This window comes from Pseudopipra pipra, chromosome 7 (assembly GCF_036250125.1).
Source record: "Pseudopipra pipra isolate bDixPip1 chromosome 7, bDixPip1.hap1, whole genome shotgun sequence".
NCBI classification, from domain to species: Eukaryota; Metazoa; Chordata; class Aves; order Passeriformes; family Pipridae; genus Pseudopipra; species Pseudopipra pipra.
In genome coordinates, this window is record NC_087555.1 from 20690325 (window position 1) to 20702457 (window position 12133).

At 37.2% G+C, this 12133-nt stretch overlaps 1 protein-coding gene across 3 annotated transcripts in view; it reads left to right on the forward strand.

Annotated features, from left to right (window-relative positions):
* Nucleotides 1-12133, forward strand: part of LOC135417207 (sodium channel protein type 1 subunit alpha-like) — a 92788-nt gene that overhangs the window by 39152 nt on the left and 41503 nt on the right. Inside the window, exons 4-11 of one of the 3 annotated variants that reach the window (XM_064660990.1) lie at nucleotides 2157-2246; nucleotides 3040-3168; nucleotides 3880-3971; nucleotides 4890-5162; nucleotides 10110-10173; nucleotides 10517-10658; nucleotides 10809-11015; nucleotides 11503-11808. In XM_064660990.1, coding sequence (XP_064517060.1) covers nucleotides 2157-2246; nucleotides 3040-3168; nucleotides 3880-3971; nucleotides 4890-5162; nucleotides 10110-10173; nucleotides 10517-10658; nucleotides 10809-11015; nucleotides 11503-11808 — 1303 coding nt within the window. Of the gene's footprint in view, nucleotides 1-2156; nucleotides 2247-3039; nucleotides 3169-3689; nucleotides 3782-3879; nucleotides 3972-4889; nucleotides 5163-10109; nucleotides 10174-10516; nucleotides 10659-10808; nucleotides 11016-11502; nucleotides 11809-12133 lie in introns of those variants that run through there. The other 2 variants (XM_064660989.1, XM_064660991.1) reach the window with 2 other exon arrangements.

Below are 12133 nucleotides of genomic sequence, written 5' to 3' on the forward strand. Positions count from 1 at the left end.
TGTGAAATAGTAAATTAAGGGAACATTGAGCTTGTAAATCAGTCACTCAAAATGTGGGAGAAGGTGGAAGAGATGCACAGACACTGAATGTGTCAGTTGTGTTTGAGATTCCCATAAGGGAAAGCATGATCAGCATTTATATTTCAAAGTATGTTAGCCCTTACTGGGCAGCTGTTCTGTTTGAGAGTGAACAGCACTTTGGCCCTGCAGCTCAGAGAGTGAGCAATGTACAAGGACCTACCTGTGGCCTTTGTTATGAATGATAATACAGTACTTACTTGAAAGCACATAACACACTGCACAGGGATAAAACCTCAGCTCTTCTAAGAGGACATTGTACTTTAGCTCTTTTATGACAAGACAGAAGCTGCAGCCAGGCATCTCCAAGTTGGATTCCAAAATGGATTCTCTTTATTTAAAGGAATTTCCCAATCATATTAAGACAGACTCTTTAGAGCTGTCTGTGGACTGTGATGAAAAGCATTGTAAGGCATTCCAATAATTTATTCTAAGGCATCAAACAATTTTTACTGTACAAAGCTTGTATGACAGCATGATCTTCAAAAACTAGTTAAGTCACTTACTGGAATAGATAAAAATATTCACTGCTGGGTCAGGTATTTAGACAAAGGTCACACACCTGTCTATGGGAATCAGACAGCTAAATCCTTCCCTGTGATTTGACTGTTTATTTGAAAAGGTATGCTCAAGTTTGAATTTTTCAGTAGCTGTAAGCAACGATCTTAATGATCACACCAATCTTCTGACAAGTTTAGACCATGATGTTACTTCTCCTATTCCTCCTTCACCTAGAATAAAGGGTTGGGTTTTTGGTCTGAGTTTGGTAGTGGTAATAGTGGTTGGTTGGTTTGGGTTTTGTTTCATTTTAGTTTTGTCCATGGTATAAAAATATACCCCAAACAACAACATGCTATCTACTTGATTTTAAAAAAATAAAAATAATTACGTCCTGGTCTCTCAGATTCAAATTTAGCTGTGATTAGCTTTCTTCAGTTTAAACTAGCTTCTTTTTCAGTTATGCTGATGCAGCTATTTTTAAGAAACACCTCAGTTAGAGAGATGACTAGAGAAAAAATAAGAATTAAGCATTTGGTATAAATGTGTAGCAGAGATTTTTTGCTGCCATCATGTGGCCATTTTGAGTCATGTTTTCATCTGGTTTGGTTACTTCAGTATTTCCTAATGTTTGAATAATTGAGTTTATTGTCACAAAAAGGGAAGGATTGTAATGTCTGTAGAGCCAGTGATCTGGTAAACCGAGAACATTGCGTTAATGTAATGAAGCCCCAGTGAACTGTCTGAGCTCCCTAGCACCAGCCCCTCTGAGTCTGGGGTTCATAGTTCCAAAACACCTAAATGCTCCTTGCTGAAACTTCAAATGGAAATTAATTTTCACCAGTTTTAATCTCCGCCAGTTTCAAATTACAGCATTGGTAGAACTAGAGGCTGCCTTTGCCACTAACCCATGTTTTGAGAGAGCCCAAAAGTGATATTGGAAAATTATTCACCTTAATCTGAGAGCTCTCTGTGGATTTCTGTTTCACTGACTGAAGCACATACTGCTAAGCTAGTGTTAGGGAAACATGGAATGTGGTCACTTCAACAATTAAAAACTATTCTGTGTTTTGTTCTGTTTTTGACAGCCTGGCTGTGCTGGGTGCTGGAGTGGCACTGACTCAGCTCAACTCTGACCCAGGGTAAAGAGGAGAAATGTTTTTTACCTTGCATACGCTCTTGAGTTTAGTACCAAACCTATAGAACTGAAAGACAAACACTTATTCAGTCATGCCAGGTACATAAGGCAAACTGTATTCTTCTACAAGGTGTTTCAGTTTTGGCTTTTGCTCAACTGGTGTTGCCTCCCAGGGTATGAGAGCCATTTCCTTCACCTTTCAGTAGCAGCTGAAAACAAAACATGAGGACACCAACAAATCAACATCAGAGCATCAACAAATCAAGACTAACAGTAAAGTTTAACGTGCTAAACTGAAAACTACGAGATTAAGCAAAATGTATGTCAATGTTTATGAAAGTCTAAAAGATTTGTGTAAATGGCAATATTTTACTGTATGTAAGACATATGATTGATGTGATATTGTGTGAATTACTGTTGTGTTTTCCTTAACTATATCTACATTATTCAGCATGCTTATCATGTGCACTATTTTGACCAACTGCGTATTTATGACCATGAGTAACCCTCCAGACTGGACAAAGAATGTAGAGTAAGTTGCATATTATTTAAATATAACTTTGGCTGTTCCTCTAGAAGTCAGCATGCCAATAACTGCAGTGTAAGATGTGCTTGCAGGAACTATTCTGAGGCACTACTACTCTTCCTTTCTAAACTATGTAGAAATGTTGAATAATTATTTAAATTCTGGTAGAACAATAGGGTGGCAAAAATCAAAGTTGTTTACAGATAGTGTTCTCCTGAGATTCCACTAGTTTTCTCTCTTCATGATTTAGCACCTACCCAATGTTTTTATCCTTCCCTTACACCACTGCATTAGTAGCAGAACCATGGGCACCTATATGTACATGTTAGTTAAGAACAGCATATAAGTAAAAGTATTACTAAAGTGAGAATTCAGTGCGTGCTTGTGTTCTTCCCTCTTTTGAGTCAATACTAGATGTTTTAGATGTTAATGATTCAGACAGTATCCAGTAACTTATGCCCACAGCTTACACAGTTAACAGTAATGTTAGTGTTGCATATTTTTAAACTGAATGCCACTAAAAGATTTTTAATATGTTATCTATTTTATGGATTTGTTTATTTTGATTTTTGTACAAGACCAGCACTGCTGTACTTCGACAACAGGTCACAACTAATGCATGTAAATACACAAGTATCTATCATGAACACAATGCATTTTAGAAGAAATTGCTTATTTACCTTGTTTCTTCTACAGTTTTGAAATAAAAAACTCTTTTGTTTGATCGTCATGTTTCTGCCAGAATATCAATGTAAAATGTTGTTACTTATTTTGATTAAATTTTTCCTATATTTTTCAGGTATACGTTCACTGGAATTTACACATTTGAGTCACTAATAAAAATCATTGCAAGGGGCTTTTGCTTAGAAGATTTTACTTTTCTTCGAGATCCATGGAACTGGCTTGATTTCACTGTCATTACCTTTGCGTAAGTTTTTGTTTTTTGCTTTTTCTTTGGAAGTGAAGGGCATAAAGGGCATGAAATTAGTATCAATACATATCAATTTTGTTAAATGGAAAATCTTGTATGAATTTACTGTTGTCTAAACCAATTTTTACATTCTAAAATGCGTATTTTGATGTAAACATAAATACTGCAGAAGCCATTAGTACAGCTAGTATTAGAGAGGCTAATTTCATGTCCTGCTTTTTTTTTTTCCGGAGCAGAAAAGGAGCTTCCCTTTGACTTCATTCTCCAAACTTACCAATCTAGTCTAGATAAATTTTAGGCTTTCAAAGTAAAATCAGTACAGTTCACTTCAGAGACATTTAATTTAGCTGAAGGCTCTGAAAGTGTATTAATGCAAGGCAAACTGCAGTGAAAGGTAAACCTCTGACTGTTGCTATTTAAGTTTTTTGCTAAAAACGCCAAAGCGGTCTTGATGAAAGACCCAAGTAAGTAGCATAAACTTTGCCTAAATTCTGAATAACTGTGATTTAATCCTACAGGTATGTAACAGAATTTGTAAACCTAGGCAATCTTTCAGCTCTTCGAACTTTCAGAGTATTGAGAGCTTTGAAAACTATTTCTGTAATTCCAGGTAAGAAGTAACTGGTGTAAGGTGTTAGGCCCCTTGTACCTCCCAACTGTTCCTTTTTATCCTGTCATTGTGTTTGTGTGTGAACTCCCCTATTACAGATATGTGACAGAGTTTGTGGACCTGGGCAATGTCTCAGCGTTGAGAACATTCAGAGTTCTCCGAGCTTTGAAAACAATATCAGTCATTCCAGGTGAGAGAGAGGTTAAACACTGAGGCTGATTTTAATTCATTGAAATGAAATTCATATTTTTTTAAACATCTTATTTCTTTCCACCAAAAAAAAGAAGGAATCAGACGATATCAGAATTCACTGAAATCTCTGATTCTTTGCTTTTTAACATGAGCACTTTCCTTTTGAAATCAGCCTTTGAGTTTAACAGATTCTTGCATGAGACATTGCAGTACACAGTGTGTGTGGTTTGCATCGTATGACGTCAAGCTTTCTTCTCCACATTCAACGAATATCAGTATCCCTGAAGTTTTCTTACCCATGTGTATCCTACCTACATGATGTTATGTGGTATCTGTTGTGAATATTTGTGTGTAAAAAAATAGAACTGTCTGAAATGTTGACTTAGTAAGAAGATGAAGGAATAAGATAATAAAGAATAGCATGGGCATTGCATGGGGGATTTATTATCTTAAAAATCTACAATTTTCCAAACCATTTCCAGTTTTATAGCATTATATTTTAATCTCATTTATTGTTGAACAGGCTTTTTACTACTGTCTTCTAAATCTAGTATGTTATAAAACTGATAGTAGCAAAGGTTTGGAGCAAGAGGTATTGACAAATGAAAAGTAAGAAGACTTTTATGTGAGATTCATGTACAGCATGAAAAAAGAATAGTTGCTTGTTTTATCATTAAAACAAGTGTTTTGAAATATATGCAACTCATTCCATTCACGGTTTCAAATGAACATAAATGTCAGCTATTTATTCATTTTCACAAATGAAAAAGCTCTTCACAAAAATGTTGTTTCACAGACATTACAATCATTTATTTGGGCTTATGCATGAAATCTGTGACTTTAGTGGGGAACACTGTCATTTTTATGCTTTGAAAAAGTTTCCAACATCAGAATAAAAATTCCTTTCCATTTGCAGGCTTGAAGACTATTGTGGGAGCCCTAATTCAGTCTGTGAAGAAGCTCTCGGATGTGATGATCCTGACTGTGTTTTGTCTGAGTGTATTTGCACTGATAGGGCTACAGTTGTTCATGGGCAACTTGAGGAATAAATGCCTGCAGTGGCCTCCAGAAAACTTTACTTTGGAAACAAATATAACTTCCCAGCTTAACAGCACCATAGGTGAAAATGGTACATTGGTTAATTCAACAGTGACTCCATTTGACTGGAAGGGGTACATTGAAGATGAAAGTAAGTATTGTCTGCAGAATTGTCACTGTTTGTGGCTGACCCAGTTCTTAGAAGTAAGGAGAGGAGGGGATAATACACTTAGTTAAGACAGAGCAGAAGGGTTCTCTCTCTCTCATAGATCTGCTCCAAAGGCCTGTGTGGAAGAGGGAACACGGAACATGGTCTCACTACTTGATATATGTCTTTTTCTCAGCTCCATCTGCCAAATTCACATCTTACCTGAGACAGAAAGGAGTTCAAAGGAGTCTTAAAATTACTTAATAGTCTTAAACATTTTCCTTTCCGATTCTCCAAAGCAAGATCAGCAGTAGCATGCTGTGTCATTTCTGACAGATATCAGAGACTTCTGACATAAAGTGAGAAGTCCAGTGATGAAGTCCTCAGTATTTTCATCATCCATCCATTCTTATCCTTCACTGTCATTGTTATTAGAAAGGGAATTTTTTTAACTCTAACAGTTTTTCCTGCTAAAATTTTTGCTTAAAATTTATTTGCAACAAAATCATCAAAACCAAATTATTCCCTCCTATTAATCACAGTCTCTGAAGTATTTAGAGACTATTCTTATGTTTCCATGCTGTATTATCTCCTCTTTCAGTCTTCTTTTATTTCAAACAACCCAGATCATGAACTGTTTTCTCCTCCAGTGTATTTTCTAGATGTTGATCTCTCATCTGGATTCTTTCTTGTTCATAAATATCCTTTTTAAAGTACAGTATCCACATTAGGCATTTCTCCTCCACATAAGGAATACTAAGCAGAGAATAAGGATGATGTGGTAGCATAGTGGCTTATACTTCTGTTTCATATATCCTATATAGCTTGCTGTTGTTTGGAACTGTAGCATTGTTCAGCTTGTTGTCTACCTGCTCCCGAATCTTTTACAGATTTCTACCTCATTGAGTTTTCACTTTGTGTTTGCACAGTTCATTGTTCCTACCTGAACAGCACCTTATTTTTTCAGCCCATCTCTCCAACTGTCCTGGACCTTTTAAATTGTAATTGTTTCCTCAAACTCACCACCATCCTTATCAGATCAGTATAATTTGTAAATTTGTTAAGCATTCTTCAATAATCTAGATTAGTTAAAACCTTAAATAGCATCAATCTTAGACAAATGCCTTTAGAAGTTGTTTTGATGCATCTTTCCACTTTGATAATTTCCCAAAGTATGATTTTCCAAACAGTTTTGCTGATACAGAGCAGTCTGACAAACTGAGAGTAGATAAAGAAATGCATTTCAGTAGTTAAATGTGAGAGGGCACACCTAAGCTCCCTATCCTACATGTGAATGCTGCACAGTTCTGTTGAGACAGGTTTGCATGCATAGAGACTGTAGTGATGGCATACATAATCTCTAACAGTGAAAGTTACTTTTGGTGTAAATTAAGAACTAAAGGGGGGAGAGGGATAGAAAAGGGAAGAGGAAAGGCAGAACTGACCACAGTGACCAGCTGCAAAAGAAGTGGTGGGATACCCTGTTAAGTCTTCTCCCTTGGGTATCCTTTTTAGTGCAGCAGTGATCACTCTACAATACTTTTCCCATAGCAACTGTAAGGTTTTCATTAGCATCTCCTCAAATTCCCTACAGCTCTCTCCTTCTTACTGTGCTATTAGCACTAATTGGAATGCACTTTGATCAGAGTGGGTGCTGCATGTCTGCTTGGTTTTTAAGCTCGTACATGCATGTTATTAGGTCACCTAATGGAAACCAAAAGCTGTAAGCAAGGAGTAGGAAAAAGGGGGAGAAAGGGGTGAACCTCAGACCAGGGACAGTTGCTTCCTGCTGCAGCAATAGTGTGTTTGCAAGTGTGATGTCACAAGAATAGTTACATGAAACACAGCATGAGAACATAGGAAAAATAGTGCCACAGGGGCTCTGGAAAACTATTCCACAGCAGCTTATGTGTAAGGCTGCAGAGCAAGAGAGGCAGGATATAGAATGCAGTTGGAAAGCCCTTAATAATAGAGAGGCTGAGGCACCGAAGGCGCTGTGGAACAGCCAGGACTGACAAATTAAGGCTGAAACTCTGCAGCCAAAAAGATAAATAATATCCTGTTCACATAAATAAATTATTGACTGGGAAGGCAGAATTACCCCTGTATTTAGCACTACTGCATTTGCTACTGGAATACTATATAAAGTTCAATTTAGATAGAATGTTGAAAAAATGGAGTATGTTCAGAAAAGAGCAGAATGATTAAAGGGTTGGGAAATATTCTTTATACCAAGATAGACCAGGAGCTCAGCCTACTTAGCATATCAAAGAGAAGGTTTAAGGGGTGATTTGATCACAGTTGAAAAAAAAACCTCATGGGGAACAGAAATTTCATTCTAGACATATCTTTGATCTAGCAGGCAAAGATATAACAGGTTCAATAGCTACAAGTCAAAGCCAGACAAATTTTGAAGAGAAGACAGCTTCTAACTGTGATCACACAGCTGAGCAATGACTATGATGAATTTCCAGCTGAATTTCTTAAATCAGATTTTTTGTGAAACTTAATTTACTTGAACATGTGAATTCATGGAGATCCCATGCCATGGGGTATAATGAAGTCTACGCAAAGTGTCCTAGTGAAGACCTAGACTTCAAGCCCTAACTTTATTTCCTCACTTTTTAATGCAGAATGTATAAACTCAGATTCTGATTTTATTTGATTTAAAAAAGACCTGAAGCTCCCTGAAAACAAAGCTGAATTGAATTAGTTACAGACAGTACTTTATTGAATGGCTACGTGAGCCTTCGGTAGATTCACACAGGATTTCATATTTATTATGAAATTTATAATTAAATTATGAGTCTTATTATAAAGTTATTAAGCTTGTCCTTGCTTACCAGCAATTTCAAAGAGAAAAATTATCTTCTTATGGCTTCCTGCTCTCTTTTTGCAGTTGGGCAGACAGGATACAGAAACCAGCTGCATCACAGGGCAGCAGGCGGCTTACCTGCAGCTCGGAGCAGTGCAATGGCACTGTATTTTGTAGGAATTAGAGGAGTATTTATGCTATTAGTTGTGTATACTGTGTAAAGAAGGCAGGTAAGCCCTAATTTTGCCACTGAGCTCATTTTTTGGAGATGCCATTTAGAGGGTCTTTATGTAAGCATTCCTGTCAATAATGAGTCAAGCACTCTTTTTTTTTTCCCCCCTATTTTTCTTTTTCAAAGATAGGAAATCTGAAAAACTTAGTTCTGGATAAGCTGAAGTTTATCTTGGCAAGCTTTCCATAAACATTTTTTTTTCTGGGGAAAAGAAATCTCACAATCTGTTTTGTGAAATAACAATTATTCTGTCATTTTCCTATGCCTACCCAAACAACTATAAATCCTCTTGAAGTAAAGTGCTCACCTACAAGGGATTTTTTCCCATTTCCCAATCAATTTAAAGGGAGCCAAACATACACCTTTTATATAGTGAGAGATTTTTCACATTACTTTGTTAAAACACAATTCAAAATTTTGCACCTAGTTTGGGATACATGCTAATGCTGCTCAGCTTGTGTGTTATAAGAACTTTGCTATCATGATAATACTGTAAACACTTGTCCTGGTTGTATCAGTGTACTCAGAGAAAGCCTGTATGTTTTCTGTGGAGCTGGCAAGTACAGCATGCCCACAGAGCACATCTTGTCTGAAGCACAGAACTTGAATGCAGACCCTGTTGTAGCAGTTCAGCTTGGCTGGTACAGTACTGATCATGACTGACTGCTCCATGTAAACTATATCAAAGCAGGTTTGCGTTCTTTCCATCAGCTGTTATGTTCCAGCATGTTTTAATCATGATTAGCTGACATAATGCAGAGTAAGATTTGCTTCCTAAGGGTCAGTTGTGGGCAGCATCCTGTCAGCTTACTGTTTACAGCTGTGTTTCAGCACAGGGCAGCTTTGCAATGCACACCAGCCCAGAGGGACAGCAGCTGCACACAGGGCTGTGCACTTCACACAGCACAGGAGATTGTTCTCTGTAAGATGCATCTATATCATCAGACACTGAAAATGAGTCCTTCACAGAGTGTCAGAACAAGGTCTACATGCAGTTTAAAGCACAATTTTTCCAAATTGTGATTTTTTTTCACAATATGGAGGGATGCAGCTGGCCCGGGTACTGTGTCGCTCTTGCAACAGATCAATGTGCTGAGCCAGCAGCTTGTGACACCTCCTCAGACTCAGAATTCATTAATGTCTATAGTAACCTGGCTTGGGCAGCTCAGTAAGCACAGCCAGAGTCAAGCTTAATCTCAGCTGTGCTGGTAGCATTTCAAATGAGATCATTTTAAGGGAATCCGACAGGACAGTCCAATGGAAAAGAAATCCTTTGTGGGCTTTAAATCTTCTCAGGAAGCAAAAAAGGTACCAACTTAATTCTGAAGCTGCTGTGCTTCAGAAGTTTTTGAGCTGACAAGGTGCTCAAAGGAGCATCACCATGTCCCTGCCCTGTACTTACAGACAGCCTGAGGCAATGTTTTCTGTCTCCATCAGAAATAGGATACTGGGCAATGTGGTCTGACCCTGTATAAATTTCATCCTTAAGCCTGTGACCACGTGGGACATCGTTACTACAGGAGGAAGCCCCTCCTGTGATAAATCTTCCAAAAATCAAGAGTTTAGCAACTGTAGGCATGTGCTTTGAGGGGAAAAACACTTCTCAAGCATGATTTAGTTCAGTGATCAGATGGAAGGGCGAATCTACATCCAGAAGCATTTGACAGAATTTTTAGGACATTTTGGCATTTTAACGGTAAGTGCTGTGAGTGATAGCACTTACTGAAATTCATAATATCATTTACTCTAAAGTTGTGGTCCTGCTGAAAAAAATAACGCTGCTTGTTTAAAATTGCATCTGAAATCACCTTAACACTTTTAGGGTGTTAATTAAAATTCAAAGAATTTTAAGATGACTTTTATATTTGGAATTCTAATTTTTTGAACATTCTTTTCTAAACAGGTCATTTTTATTTTCTGGAAGGCCAAAACGATGCTCTGCTTTGTGGAAATAGTTCTGATGCTGGGTAAGACCAAATTTCATCATCTTATTGCACTGGGTACAAATTAGATTCACGTTCTGTAGCTGTGCAGTGAAAGAGGGGCTATATTTTGAGTGATCACTTCCTTTCACATAAGAAATACTAGGATTTTATACTGTACGTAGCACAGTGGATTGGTTAGATGAACTTGCAGTGAATGAATGAGTATTTTTGTATTAGTGTAGTTCCTGCCTAGTTGAAAAGTAACAGGAACAGCAATGGGAAAATGCATGTTATTTTTCAGTTCCGGTTGCATATATGAATGCATCAACATCCAGATAATAATATTAAAATTACTAAATAGGTAATGTCCAGTTTGTCTTTGTAGGCAGTGCCCAGAAGGATATACATGCGTGAAAGCTGGTAGAAACCCCAATTATGGGTACACAAGTTTTGACACCTTCAGCTGGGCTTTCTTGTCACTATTTCGCTTGATGACTCAAGACTTCTGGGAAAACCTTTATCAATTGGTGAGAAACTGTTAATTAAAAATAGACTAAATATGATTGCATCAATAATGCAAGAGAGCTAGAGTAAATTTTCTTATCTTAATTTTAACAATATGAAAAACAGTACTTCTGTTAACCTGTTCTTGCTTATAAATGTATTATTATTTCCAGACACTGCGTGCTGCTGGGAAGACATACATGATATTTTTTGTTCTGGTGATTTTTCTGGGCTCTTTCTATCTGATCAACTTGATCCTGGCTGTGGTTGCCATGGCCTATGAAGAACAGAATCAAGCAACCTTGGAAGAAGCAGAGCAGAAAGAGGCAGAATTTCAGCAGATGCTGGAGCAACTAAAGAAGCAACAAGAAGCAGCTCAGGTATAATTTATGGTGTAGTAATGCAGAAGTGTATGTTTACTAGAGATATTCACCATCTGCTTTCTGAATTTGGAGATGTAAAACACACTGTTGTTCTTTCAGCAACAGATCTAGCTCACAGGTTTTCTATTCTGCACTGAAGACATTGTATTGAGAATGATTCAGCCATCAAGAAGAAATATTCAAGACTAGATATATATTATCCACTATGTTTTTCTAGTCCAGTGTCATTAATACAGTTTATTAGACTTCTGCATTTAAAATCTACCCAGGAAGAGTGGAAGAAGGTTATGACCAACACATATCTTAAGTCAATTGAGTAATAATAATTAGAAAAAAAAAAACTAGGGAGAGTATATCCTGTAGAAAGTGTTACGATCCAGGACATTTGGATATTTGGATTAAAAATTATGTACAAGTAAATTTAAAAAAACCCACCTATGTTATGGTTTGCTCGGTGACGTAAATTCTTTCTGCATCATGGCAGACAGCAGCAGTGGCAGCAGCAGCAGTAACAGCATCTGCAGAGTCCAGGGAGCCTAGTGCTGGAGGAGAAGCAGGAGGGCTCTCGGAAAGTTCCTCAGACGCATCAAAACTGAGCTCAAAGAGTGCAAAGGAGAGGAGAAATAGAAGGAAAAAAAGAAAACAGAAAGAACAGTCTGGAGGAGAGGAAAAAGATGAGGATGAATTTCACAAGTCTGAGTCAGAAGACAGCATCAGAAGGAAAGGTTTCCGATTGTCTATTGAAGGCAATAGACTGACATATGAAAAGAAGTATTCTTCTCCACATCAGGTATTGCATACAATTATTTTTAGTAAAACCATACATTCAAATCATCATAGACTGTTGCAAAACTACTTTAGTCTTCCTGGTACTGTTGCCTAAACAAAGGAAGCACTGAGATTTTTACTAAGCTTTATTAGTATTGCTAGTTCTTGAGAGCAAGTGCTCTAGCTGCCTGGTAAAAAAACCCCAGAATTATATGTAATCTATTATCCCTATTCTTCTAGTAGGATTATTTAAAAATCATATCAAAATATTCTCTGATTGATTCTATGGGGGTTTTTTTAGCATGATTATATATTACCTAGACTTACTAAAATGCCACAGTATATTT